Source organism: Pinus tabuliformis, chromosome 4_2 (assembly GCF_031772625.1).
Source record: "Pinus tabuliformis cultivar Carrire ecotype Pingquan chromosome 4_2, CPIR1, whole genome shotgun sequence".
Taxonomy (NCBI): domain Eukaryota; kingdom Viridiplantae; phylum Streptophyta; class Pinopsida; order Pinales; family Pinaceae; genus Pinus; species Pinus tabuliformis.
Window position 1 is genome coordinate 808,212,060 of NC_142304.1, and position 15,028 is coordinate 808,227,087.

At 38.5% G+C, this 15,028-nt stretch overlaps 1 protein-coding gene across 1 annotated transcript in view; it reads right to left on the minus strand.

Annotated features, from left to right (window-relative positions):
• Positions 1-11,579: 11,579 nt before the first annotated feature.
• Positions 11,580-15,028, minus strand: part of LOC149172153 (uncharacterized) — a 111,185-nt gene continuing 107,736 nt past the window's right edge. The window contains exon 4 of the mRNA XM_089426219.1: positions 11,580-12,173. Coding sequence (XP_089282345.1) covers positions 11,580-12,173 — 594 coding nt within the window. The remainder of the gene's footprint in view (positions 12,174-15,028) is intronic.

The window sequence follows — 15,028 nt, forward strand, 5'->3', positions numbered from 1 at the left end:
GATGTCCTCCCTGATGATCTTGTTCAACTCTTGTCCAGTAGGTAGAAGGTGACCAGGAGCATCCAAGGAATATCGGAAATGAGGGAGACAATCCAACTGAATGCCCACTGACCCTAAGAGATTTGAAACTCCTATAAACCAACATCTAGCCCAGTCCGAGGGAGTAGAACGAAAAATATTTTCAGAAGAGAAATATGTCAAGTAAGGGTAACGGTCCCTACTCTTTATTGAGTATGCAAATCCCTGGACATGATGCAATAATGAGACCAAAATGAAAATTGTCTTAAGACGAAAGGGTTGAGCTCCAAACTCTGCGAGGATGATGTGTTGAGGTATTGTCTATTTGTGTCTAATGATGCGGGGGAGAAGAAGAGTTTGGACTCTCTCAATTGAAGCCCAATCTGACTCAAGTAAAGACGGTCCCCAAATCTCTGAGCCATATAGAACAGTGGGACGAATCAAGGTGTCCATGAGGCTCATCTTGGACGAGATGTCCTGGAAGTGATGTCAAAAGCATTGTCTCTCGAGAAGGGCTAAGGATCCATATCCTTTGTTGATTCGAGGCTGAAGAGTTGGTCGCAAACTGAAGCGGGGACCTAAGAATTGCACCCCCAAGTATGTATATGTGTTGGTGATCTCAACCTCCTCCCCTCTGAATAGGAAGTGAAGGTCTGAAGTTTTCTTCACCCCATTGAAGATCATAACCTTGGTTTTACCCAGGTTGACCGTCAATTGTCGAAGATCACAAAACAAAGCTAAGGCATCCAACTGCCTCTGTAATCCTTCTGGAGATGAGGAGAGGAGGACCATTTCATCAGCAAAGAGTAGAATAAATATCATGACTTCGTGAAGAATCGAAAAAAAAAAGCTAAGGCATCCAATTTCCTTTGTAATCCTTCTAGAGATGAGGAGAGGAGGACCACGTCGTCAACAAAGAGTAAAATAAATATCATGACTTCGTGAAGAAGGAAACCATTAGTGTCCTGGATATGCTCATGTAGAAAAGCCTCCAACTCATCAATATAGATCCCAAACAGGGTAGGGGACAATGGACAACCCTGTTTAACCCCAATTGTGCTTCAGATGAAATCATACATCCCATGAACCATGCGAAGACGACCAAGGAGAGACTCATATAGGCGCATAATAGTTGTCAATAGGGTCGTCGAAATGTCAATATCTTTGAGTCTCTGAAGTAAGGCTTCCCTCGGAACATAGTCAAAAGCTTTCCGATAATTTACGAAACAATAATAGACTTTCAAAGAGCGATGTCGTGCCTCCTCAATCACAACATGAAGGGTGAAGATGTGGTTAATGTTCTGATGAGTTGGTTGTATACATGTCTGTCCCCTAGCTCTGAGTTGTCTCTGCTCAAGGTCACTCGAGAGCTTCCTATGTATAACAATAGCATACAACTTCGAGAACGTGTGGCCCACCATGATTGTTCTGTAGTTATTAGGATTTGAGCTGAAGCCTAATTTGTGGATCGAATGGATGATGTGGTGTGACCATGCTGTGGGAAACTTTCACAGACTACATGGTTGAAGAGATCAACCAAGTAACTAACCAAAGCATGGAAATCGTGTGTAAAGAACTCTGCTTGGTAGCCTTACTCATCAGCTGCTTTATTGTTGTTCATCACCCAAATGGCCTCTCTAACGTCTTGTTTTGAATAGGTAATAGGAAGGGGGTGGGGAGGTAACACGAACTTGGCCCTGCCCCGAAATATCATAAAGGTTGGAGGTGTGAGAGAACATGGATGTAGGGTTGAGGTCAAATGGAAGAGGGGAGTTTCGGGGAAGGATGCTATGTCGGAATTGTTTAGGGCAGTGGGTAGGGAGAGTAGAAAGTTATCATCTTCTATGGGAGACAAAGAGTTGTTTCTTGCGACAAGGGAGATGATGGTAAGAAGCTTTTATGTTAGGGTAGAAGGGTTGAGAGTGGGTGAAAGCATATCGAAGTTCTCGATGTAGAGTCTTGCATTCGTCATCGTACCATTTGTTCATGGGGCAAGATCTAATGTTTCAGGAGGTGACAGTGGGATGAGTGGAGTGAGGGAAGGATTTGAGTGTTGCTTCCCAAATGGAAAATGAAAGACGGATGTATTTAGTGGAATCAACATCAAGTAAGGAGAACTTGGTTTCTGATGGGAGCATCTTACGTAGAGTAGAGGAGAAGATGTTAGGGTTTCCTTCATCAAATCGAAAGGTGGTTTAGGGTGGGACCTGAGTGGAAGGATGGGGTGGAAAGGGAGGGTCAAACCAGAGAGAGAAGGAAAGAAGTGCATGATCAGCATGGGGGATGGCGAGACCGAGAGATGGCAAATAAAAGGCATCAAGTTCTGGCTAGCGATGACATAATCAACTGCACTCGCATCCCCACCATATGGCCGACACGTGAAAAATGAACTGCAATAGATGCTTACCATAAAATTTTGTAGGCCCCAAAGCATCATCTGACATCCGATGAAGCCCAACTGAATCTAAATCTATCACCTGGGTACAAAACACATCCTCTAATCGATCGTGGAGAGAGATATGAAGATCTCTAGTATGAGCATTGAAGTCACCTAGGAGGATGGCTTCCCCAACAACAGAGTATTGGGTGATGCCAGTGTACAAGTCTATAAAGGGGTCCCAATTTGAGCCATTATGGATGGAAAATGGTGAAGAGGATGGGGGAAAGTAACAAACTACAATGTAGATTTCCCCAGAAGAGAGACTCTGACGCTAATCTGAATCCACATAAACCTGGAAAAATTGTCTTTGACTACCACAAATACCCTGTTTCGAAGTGAGTCACTAGGAAAACAAGAAAATCCACTTGATCCTCTGACCCCTCTAGACCTCCTAGTCTCCTGCCTACAAACTAAGAACCAATGGTAACCTATGATATCTGGGAGAGGTCGAACAGGGCTTGCACGAGTCTCGGTCACGAAGAGGATGTCCGTTGATTCAAGAGTGTCATACAAAAGTCCATTTGATGACCAGAAAGGTCCATTGCCATTCCAACAATGGATAGAGATGCCTGTACCATGTCGTCTCCCTAATCGGGCCCGTTATTTGGAACCTCTAGTTTGGGGTTCCCACCCAGGTGGGAAGGAGTCTTGAATGACTGCCCAAAGATTCCTGATAACTACCCATTTCCCTACCTATCATGCTACCATAACATGTTCTCTCGATTGTTTAAGTTCTGCAACCTGTGATCGGATGAGGTCCTCATCTAAGTAAATCCTCTTGGGGAGAGTAAACAACTTCCCTTTAGCCCTGAGGGTGTAGAGTCGAACGGATGCAGTATGAAACCTTAGGAGGAGAGTGGAGTCGTAGCTTAATCAGGGTCTGTCCAGAACTATATCAGGGAGGCTAAGGGTACCCTAAAGGAACTTAGCCCCCACTTCGATAAAATTCGGAGAGGATTGAGGTAAGGGGAGACCTCTCACCTTGAGATTCAATTCTCTTGCTTGTCTGGTGCGTTCTTCCACAAGTTTTGCTTGCACCACCTCCTCAACTTCTGCAAGAGGGGTAGGAGTTTTATCCTTTTCCCGAACCACATGTTCTCAAGAATTGATGTGTGTCTCAGTTTCTTGTTTGAAGGTGGCCTATTGGCATCAGATTTCTTCCTGCTTGCTTTTAAGGTCGAGAATTTTTGCATGCAACATATCATTTGGAGGATGGAGATTTTCCTGCTCTTTTCTTTCATGTAATATCTTCTTAAGGGATAAATTATCCCCTTCCACCTCCGAAACTCTGCTAGAGAGGGCATGTATTTCAAAATGCAGTTTGTTGTTTTCAGTTTCTAGAATTTCCATTTCCTGTGAAATTTGTTTTAGTTGGGTTGTCCAAAATGAAAAATTTAACTCCATGGTTTTTTCATGGACCCTAGTTTCAAGTTGTACCCCTTGACCTTCAACCACTATTACTTTAGGCGAAGCTGGAGGCTCTGACAAGATTTCAAGGAATTGGTTAACATCCATGTATAGGTCCATCAGAAGTCCTGTAAAAATACTACACAAACAGGACTGTAACTTCAGTTGTTATACAGTTGATTCATCAAACACTTAGCATGCATCCTCTCTTCCTTTTCTGGTTTGCGCCTTTGAGCAACATTGGTCTCTCGTTGTTGTTGTTTACTATGTTTGACGCTTAACCCTTCAAAGTATGTTGATCTGACTTCTTGACAATTGTCGCACTGTCCACTGTCCTGTCTTCTCTGCTGCTCTATCCATTGTGCTCGTTGTTTGAATACTACAGTCACTAATACGCACAATACAGTCACCAAATAAAACAATGATAATAAGCTTGTGTCTCCCTTGGAATTTTATGTATCAAGATGAAACCCCAAAACACAAAGCTCTAGCCAAAAATCAGTGAGAAACCCCCTTGCATTAGTAAAAGAAGAGGTTTTTTCCCTGCAGAAAAGCTCAACATTTCAAAGCCACCTCCTTAAAACACAAAGCCATACATATTTCGCGAGAGCTAAGGAAGGAATCCCTACATATATTCATGAGAGCTAAGATGCAGCCTACAATTCAACTCAAAAAAATTATAATGTAATTAACTCTTTAATTATTTATCTTACAGTATTTTCTGAATTGCTAGTTTTTACATATTAGTATCATCTTCCTAGCAATCTAAGTGCAAAGAAGCCTATCATGTGACAAGGAATCATTTTTTCTACTAGGGTTTTGGAGTTTAGACCATCATTGGGAAATTTGGCTTGGTGTGAATAAAAATAAGTTTTCAATATTTAGTTTTTAAATATGTACTAATTAAAAAGGATTTTATATAAAATTTGAAACTAAGGAGGGATTTAGTTTTCAGTTTTGAATAAATAATTTTTAAATGTATATTAATTATAAAAGTCTAGAGAGGGATGTGGTTTTGAAAGAGATTAGTAGACAAGTGTTGTTATGATTTTTCTTAGTGAATTTCAGTTTTAAAATTGTTTATATTGATAAAAATCATTACAAAATGTTTAAATTTTAAAATGAATAAAAAAAATGAATAGAAAACTGGTTATAGGAAAATAAATAAATAAATATATATATATATATTTAAGATGTATACTAATGAATTTCTACGGAATTGAAAATTTCTCATACGAGTTTTTATCGTATCGTATCAAATTCGAATCCAAATTTAAATTCAAATTTGGTAACTATGGTGTGAAGTAATAACTAGGTGTGCTATGCCGGCTCAACTCATTGTTGGAAAAAAAACTACAATATTTCTAACCCGTCGTTGTCTCCATCGTAGTGTTTCATCCCTATTGGGAAAACAAGCTATTATTCCAATTGAGAAGGCCCATCTCCAATTAAACACACTGGAAACCTCACCCTTAAAACTTCATCCCACACCCTTTGCGTTGCTTCTCTATGCAAATGTATCACCAGGCGTCAATAACAATGTGTCTAACTCCACAGGTAGCGACTACAACCTCCGTGTAGATCAAATTCTCCAACAATAAAGAGACGATGGCTCTTCCACTTTTCTGACAGATTCTGCTTCATTTTAGAGTGCACAAATAAAAAAGAATACAAAAAATCATTTGATCTTCTCACTTTTCTCTCACTAGCAATGCATGGTCTCAATTTTGAGATGCCATATCTGCAACAAACAAAACAATGATCACTCGCAGTGATCTCTACACACATAACCTTGCTCCAACAACACTACCCTCTTTGCAGCAAGAGGCAAAAAATTCACTCAACAATGACTCCAAAAGCACAAGACAATCCTTCACACATAGTTTACAAGAAATCAATCTCAACCTGGCTTTGATACCAAAATGATGGAGCAGACTATAGTGCCTACAAATAAAAACCCACATAAAACTAAGATCCACACACACATAATGAATGCATACAAATATTTAGAAATAATTCATTTAAGAAATAAGATATTTACAAGAGAATTATTGGCCTAATAATTAGCATTTCTTTCCTAACTCTCCTTCCCTTACATGCCTCAAGCTCACTTAGATTTATACAAGTGGATTTGAACCCAAACTAGGTTCTAGATCCTAAAAAAACTCCCACAATATCTCTCATGATCCATAAAAACTCTCACCTAATCACTTATCTCTAAATGAGATTTAACTAACCCTCAAATCTCTCAACTCTTCCAAAACACTCTTGAACTTTCTCATATTTGCAATAATTCTCATTCTCTCCTAAAACTATAGGAAAATATATTAAATAATTAAATCCTAACTTAAGAATCCAACTCCCTTGGTAAACATGTTACCCTAGGTTAGATGCTCTTGCATCTAGACAAGCTCTTAGGAAAGTAGAAGCAATTTTAGGTACTCCGGACCCACTCCATGATCCATATTATCATGTCAAATGACTGTTGTTTAAACCTGATCTTTGAACACGAAAGCTTCAGCTCTACCACTTCCTTGCTTGAATGAGTGGCCGCCATATATTCAGAATATATTCAAATTTTATAGTTGACAAGGTTGTAACCACTTGTATCTTACTCATCCAACTTATAGCTTAACCAAACAATTTGAAAACATATTTGTTGGTTGACCTCCATTGATCAAGGTCTCTAGCCTAGTCAACATCGACAAAGCAACATATATCTACCTATCTGTCGGTTTCAAGATTCCCTCAGTAGCAGATTTCATACCCACTACATGTTCCATATTATCATGTCAAATAACTTATAACTTAAATTATTAGGTATAATATAATTAATACAAAATAATTAATATGATAAATGATTTATATGTTTTAACCACTGTACTAAAAAGAAAATTTATTACAAATAAATATTTTAAAATTGCATTTTCGCTATATTAGTTATTGTGATGGGTGATGCGCATCCTTTAACCATTCCTGCTCAAAATACGTAAATGAAAACTATCTTGAAATGGCATCTTTCTGTGTTATTGTGGCATAAACGAACAAAATTTCAGGTAAATTGAGATACATCTGCTGCCAACATTTTCTTTGGAAACACAAGTAAATGCATATAACAGTGGATAATTATTTTGATGGCATCAATATTTTTCTCACCGTGGTCGAATAGATAAATTGGCGCAAAAAGATCGATGAATGGTGAATAGAGTCGTTTGAGGAGCGCGAAGATAAAACTGGTGATCAATATGGAGTTTATCTTGTGCGAGTATCACCTGTGCGCAAATGTAGCTATGGTGACAGAGCTCATATGCCACGCATATTAACCACCTTCAATTGTTGAGGTTGCATCGTCTCGAGAAGCCATCGTCGTTGGAGAACCACGGTACCATATCTGTCAACATTGGTGAGGGGTGCATACCATTTTGTCTGCATCCAAATTGTTGTGTCAAAGTCCGCCTAGACTAAGCGACCTCTTGAGTGGAGTGGAGCAAACCGTAAGAGACATCAAAAGATATAGGCTATCCAAATAGCTCAGGTAAAGCCATATTCTTTAGCGTCGGGTCATACAGGGCCGATCAACTGATCAAAGGCACGTTGGGCGTGGAAGCAACATCCAACCATAAGATAGATTACAAGGCCGAGAGGCCATACATATCACTTTTTCTGGTACCAGGAAAACTGTGAGGGAAATTCGCAACGACCGCCAACACGAAAGATGGATTTTCTAATCTGCTGGGATGAAGCTGTAGTGCTAAAAATTGAGTCGGGGGTAGCGGATTCCATTTCATACAGAAAACAAACTTTCTTTACTTTATTGGAACATGTGTCAGGAGCACAAGAGCAGTGGGAGAGGCTGAGCCAATCACAACATGGGTGCAGCGGACCAGATCGGGCTTGTTCCGCTGATTCCCTTGGTTGATTCCCGTGAATTAACACCACTAGTACACTTGCAAAAGTTTGAGTATTGTCCAGCAGAGGAGCCAGTGAACCACTATTGATAAATTCTTTACTTTGATAACGGTAAGGACTGATTCTTTAACATGGTTCCAAGCTTCTGCATCGGTAGTAATGTAGGGATACAACTTGACCAAACCCACTGAGGTTGACCATTCACGACTCATAGGGGCACACACACCAGAGGGTCATACACAATCACTGAGGTACAACTTGACCAAACCCACTGAGGTTGGCCATTCACGACTTATAGGGGAACACACAGAGAGGGTCATACACAATCCCTCGTACTACTTGCACATCAAAGATTTTGAATCAATGGGTGAAAGCTTCGCTGGTAGCACAAAATAAATTTCTCGATGAATTAGTGAGAATATATGGTCTTTTACGCAGCAATGTCTCCTTAGAACAAAATGATGGTCAAAGCAGTAGACTATTCTCAAAAAGAGTCTATGCTATTTTACAAAAGAAGCATCCATGGGAAGCGAATGAAGGACAGGGAAGAGGGGCTAGGCTCTTCACACTTGGATCTGAATTACAAAAAAAAAAGTCAGACATAGATCTTCATATGTTGGAGGAATTAGGCATATGTTTGTCTAAGTTGGGGCAACCATAATGAAAGAAACTCACTTGGGCTCTCAAGCCATCCATGCTTGCATTGATACAACCCCAACTTTGGGAACACCCTTGTGAAGAGGTCAGGGTCACAGTTGCTTCTTGTCTCAGCAGGGTCATAGCTCTAACATCGCCACTACTGCCCTATAACAATGATCTCATAAGAGATATATTGTAGTTGATAGTAGAAGCCCTTCAGGGATTACATAACATCATGCTTCCTACGTTTCAAAAGCGGTGCAAAATTTCAAAACTCATGGCAAAATTCAGCTTTAGCACATTCATGTCGAATCTTGAATATGATGAGTTAATCTTTCAGTTGCTCCAAAATTGTTACACGAATATTACAGCAGCTCATTCAAACCATGTCAAAACAATCATGCAAAAGATTGTGTCTCTATTCTTAAAAGGTGATGTTTCCATGTGCAAGATACTTAGATCCAAATTGTTGACCACTTGGAAGAAGAAACCACAGGGATCACCAGTGGCCTATGATCTAGTCGAGAAGTTGGTCAAGCGAAACATAAAATTACTCAAAAGAGCGTTGACTGGGAAGGAGATGAAGCGAATTGATGGAGGAAGCAAGAACAAAGAAAATAAAACCCGCAACAAGAATGAACTAAGAAGGAGAGGACTATGCTTTATCTTCAGGGGATCTTGGGCACTTAACCATTCATGTCCAAGTTAAAGGAAGAAGGCAACAACAAGAGAGCAAAAGGAGATCCCTTCGGATCACGAGGATTCATCTCAAGAATCCAAGTAGTCAAGTACAGATGATGAGCAACAACACAATGAAAAAAAGGAGATTCCTTCGGATCATGAGGATTCATCTGAAGAATCCGAGCAATGAAGTACAGATGATGAACAACACAATGTTATTTAGCGAGATTTGCAAAACAAGCCGATAATAATCAGTCAACTTAACAAAATACATGGGGAAAGGAAGGAGGTAATTCTTCCTAATGATGTGGTAGACTCTTATAGAACTGGGTCCTTCCATGAAGAACATGAGCAAACAAGTGTAAATAAGAGTACAACAACGTATCGATGTTTGACAATGGGAGAAGATGAACAACATATTGCCTTCACAGATGTGGGAGACTAGGAAAACTTGAGTGAGGAGCAAACATTAGTGAATCGGCATGATGAGCATAATCACGAGGAGCATGACAAATATAATGTGCAGGATGAGCCATTCCTAGAGAGTTGGCCAGAGGTTCAAGTTGAAGTTGTGTCATGGGGCATCTGGTGGAGACAGATACAAAGATATTTAGCACGACACCAGTAGAGGACTTTCAGGAAAAGACCATGCATTTCAAAACATATCTTATGATGTTGAAGCAGAGAGTCTGGACAGTTTGAGACACTATCTTACAGGAGAATAGGAAAATTGAGGAGTTCATAGAGGTATGTGTTGAGTCAGCAGCCAAGCTATCCAGTGCTGAGGAATGACTCAAGTCCCTTACAAGGCAGAAAGAGGAGTATAGTTGGGAGTTCCAGAGTAACCCTCTACAAGAGTACATAGATAAGGCTTGCAGCACTACCAACCCACCTTTATACACTGGGGAAAGTAGGAAAAAGTTCCCCAAATGGATCATGTTAAGTGACTAGGTGGAGCAGCATGAGTGGGGCATCAAGCAACTTCAACATAATAGATTTGTTCCATGTGCAGGTATTCATCTTTCCCATGGCATGGATTGGTGAGAGATTAGGAGTTGGAACTCTATTGATGGGATGATTCCTAGGAGGATACTCTTAGCCAAGGGCATATTGCAGCTTGGGCCCTTCGCAAGAGCAATGATGGAGGGTTGACATGGTATCATAACCCACAAGTCCCAGGACTTAAATGGCATTGGGATCTAGGAGAATCTATTAGGGGCAAGTTTGGGCAAAATTTTGTTTGGGACCCAGTTATTAAAGGATCCATTCAGGATCATTTAGTATGGAGGCATGGAATAGCACATTGGGTTGTATGGGATCCTCATATCAATGTAGAAATGCTTTTGTTGTGGATAGAAGTGGATTTCTTGAGGGCAAACAATTTTCACGGGTGAGGATTTGTAATATTCCCTTTTCTTGATATGGTCCAAGTGGATAGAATCTTCCCATGGTATTTACTGTGGTGTTTGGCCATGATATCGGGCCATGGTATTTACCATCATTTTTCGAGGAAAACAATAAAATACGGCTTCTAGAGGATCCTTTCAGCCTTTAAAAGGGGATAGGAGCTAAGCATTGGGGGCATCTTGAGTTTCTCTACCTTATTAAGTGTTTGTTGAGGATTTGGCGTGGCCAGTTCTAGCTTGATCCTGGGACGAAAACCCCGTAGTGGTCTGGTGGTTCCATCCAGGGTCCATGACTAAGTTTCAATATCTTATATTAGTCTTTTGAGCAGCCGTGCATACCATTTGCAGGAGCTCCATTCTTATTTGTATGGGCATGTATCTTGTTTTCATCTATTAATATAAATAAGGCTGCATTTCTAGATCCCATTTGTGTTCTTATCTATGTCAAAAGTTTATTTCTTTCAGAACACTAAGTGTGCTATATTTATTATAATTTTATCTTTTGGGAATCTTACAGGCTGAGAGCGAGGCTGAGAGGGAAGCTGTACCCAATGCCCAAAATATTATCTTTGGATGATGAAAAAAAGACGGAAAATTGACAACTAGGATGTGTAAGGTCTATGAAAACGGATGGTAAGATATTAAACCAGAAATCTTAGATATGAAACTACAACATAGATATGAAATCTGCACCAGAAATGATTGAATGATTGTCGATCCATTTTTTAAATTAGGATATATGTCAATGATTTACCAGTAATAATGGACGCAACAAAATACTGAAGAAAAACCTGTAATATTGGAGAACCCACAAATTACTCGTACATCAGTGATTGATAATATGCAATGTAGCCACATATATCCATCTTTTCCTGCAGAATTTCCCTGACATTTAACTCAGAATTGTGGAAGTATACTCCATATAACAGTAAAGTCTAAGTATACTGAAATCTTGTCAACTTCTGTAGTCTTCTATAACAGTAAAGTCTAAGTAGACTGAAATCTTGTCAACTTCTGTAGTCTTCTTATTGTGGAAGTATACTCCTATAACAGTAAAGTCTAAGTAGACTGAAATCTTGTCAACTTCTGTAGGCTTCATTGACCTGCGTGCTGCCAATTGTTAAACGGCCTCCTCTGGTACGGTTGTTTGGCAGTGCATTGGCCTGCACACTGCCATCTGATTTGCAGCCTTCAATGGCAAGACAGACCTCCCCTTTCAACCCAGTTCCCTCGTCAGCGTTATACTTTTTCGTTTTGTCTGGGGCAGATTCTCTCTCATTCAGGACAGAAACCTTTGCTTCATTCACAGCTTCCTTCTCAGTGTTACCCTGCTCTGCATTAACAAAGGCAGGGTGTTTTTCATTCGACACCTGTTCAGAAGTCTCTGTTCTTTGAACATCATTTCCATTCTGGTCCTCTACATAAGGCTCCGGTGCATAAGGTGCGTCTTTTAGCCATGGGTGCAAAAGGCACTCTGCTGCCGTGGGCCGCTTCCGTGGAAAAAAGTTTAAGAGGGGAACCACAAAATCGGCAAACTCATTGGCTTCTTGTTCAGTAAAATGATATTTTTCAATGAGGAGCCTATTGAGGGGCCAGTAAGGTGGCTCTCGAAGGTTTTTCAAACGACCAGCTCTGTTGAAAAACTTGCGAGAATGGCGACCACCCAGGGCAATCTGAAATCAGGGAAAGATCTCTCATTAAACCTCATGATATAACATACCAAACAAATTCTTAATGTGATATCATGGGAGTATTTCTCATTACATTTTATAATATTACTAATCAAACAAAAATTTTAACATATCAAGATTGACCAATCATAGTTCTTGAAAACTAGTAAGAATGTGATACAGCTTGATTAACTAGACAATGAAAACTCATAAGAATATGATTCAGCTCAGTTGGCCAGAAACCTAGCATTTAAGATTCTTATCCTCCATACCTTCCAACAGAAAATCTTTCAAGTTATGGAATTGCAAAAACAAACTAATGAAAAAATTAATGGTTAAAAAAAATATTATTTTTAATTAAAAATATATGAATTATTTTAATTTGAAATTATGTTAAATTATATTATAATATTAAAAAAAATATTTATTTAGGTATCTTATAAATTTATTTATTTTTCAATTGAATTACATATATATAGAAACGATGGAATATAAAATAAAAAACTAAAGTCTTTAAGTATGGTGGAGGAAGGAGGTGTTTATAATAGCATTTCATGGGTATGTGTCTTGTGAAAGTGGGGGTGAAAGATTCATCTATAATAGTGTTTTATGGAGATGTGTTTAAGGTGCATCTCTGCTTTTTGTATGCCTTCAAGATAGCTGGTGTCTAGTGAAATATTTTGCATGCTCTTTGTATGTCTCTAGGATAGGTGGTGCTTAGTGAAACATTTTGCATGCCCTCTAGGATAGGTGATGCCTAGTGAAACATTTTGCTATACATTATATTTTGCAAAACAAGATGAAATATTTGTTGTGCCTCTAGGATAGGTGGTGTCTAGTGAAATATTTTGCATGCTCTTTGTATGTCTCTAGGATAGGTGGTGCTTAGTGAAACATTTTGCATGCCCCCTAGGATAGGTGATGCCTAGTGAAATATTTTGCTATACATTATATTTTGCAAAACAAGGTGAAATATTTTTTAGGTTAATATATAGAAAATATTTTGCAAAATGGGAAACTTTTAGGCACCCTCTCCCAAAATTGGGAGGCTTGGTTATTACTTGTGATTTTTTTTCATATATATATATATATATATATATATATTCATTTTTCATTATTAGTTTTTAATACTTTTGATTCTAAATATTAATAATCTTACAATTTTTTGACTTACCATTCTTTATTATTTTTTAGTAATTTTAATTTACTATTTTTAATTTCAATATCTACTCTTTACTTTTACAAGCTATTTTTTTTCTTAATATTATTTAGAATAATGAATCTGAATCAATATTTTTTCATTTATGATTTCATTATAATTTATAAATTTTTAAATATCTCCATCTATCATCGATTCAATGTGAAATATTCAAATATGGCAAATCATAAATCATATAACAATGATGAATGCTTAGTAACTTGTGTTGTATCATTTCACTATTTTGAATTTAGTGTTTACATTATATAATGATAAATTCACATGTGATGAATTGTTACATTGGGGTCTTTGTTTTCTCATAGTTTTGGAGACATGGCCCTAGACTAGGGACCTTAGTTACTCCTCGCCTCCTATGAATTTCATTAAAATTTGGGGAATGTTTCACACATCTCTTGTGTGTGTTTCCCTAATCCCATATTTCTGCATCTTGACCTTAATTCCTCCTTGCCTCCTATGAATTTCATTAAAATTTTGGGAATGTTTCACACATCTATTGTGTGTGTTTCCCTACTCCCATACTTCCGCATCTTGGAAACATGGCGGAACATTATTTATAATAGAAAGAAATGGGAAAACATCAAAGTCTAAACATGGTATGATTTGGTTATTTTCTCACTATTTCCCCAAAAAATTGGCTATAAATTTAAAATAATTATTGGAATCATAGATATTGATTGTTAAGATTGTATAATTGGAGCATGGTAGTAACTTTTGAAGGGTTGAATCCATTTATAGATTCGTACCTGATATTTCAACAATGAAAAATTGCAATTTGACAAAAAATTATACTTGCATTTTAGTGATGATCGATGAAGAAAATCAAAATCATACAACTTTTAAACTTGTTTAGCAACCATTACTTATTTTTTTATGAATTTACAAACTTCAAAACTGTAACACTCCTCCCTTCCACCCATAGCAACCATTACTTATTGATATAAGCATTGACAAACCTTGAAATTGTAACACTCCTCCCTTCCAACCCCTTAAAGGTTCTCGAGCTGAGGAAGGTGTTACTTGTTGTTTAACCTGATCCCCAAGGTCCGCTATGAAGACGAGGTTAAGGAAAATCATCCTCTTCTAATATCACTGTTGCATTATGTTTGTCGAGAGATTTTTGGTGATACCAATTTTATGTTGATCTAATCCCCAAATCAAAGGATAAACTCAATTAAATATTTTCCATATTAAAAGAGGCCATGTCAACATGCTTTCCACATGGTACTGATGTGGCCTCCATGCAATTTTGACAATACATATTGGTGGGTCCCATCAATTAGATCCACGTCATGTTTCTGCGGGTTATCACTGCTAACATTTGATGTCAAACAAAGAGGAGGCAGTGGGGAACGAGTGTGGTAAGGTTCCACAATGGAACCATGGCTTAAGTCAGCTAACCTCCACCAGAACGCTTGCATATGTTACTTCATGCAACAAGTGCCACATGGTGAGTAGTGGGCAATGTTGCAATGCTCTAAATTTTGCCCTGACCCCACTCTTAGACCTTTCACTCATGATCAATCAACATTAAGCCAAGTGTATCAAACCCTGCCTGTTCCTCAAAATTACCTACTATAGCCAATGGTTGATGCCCAGTGTTTTTTCACACGACACGATTTCAGTAAGGCATAGTTATGCT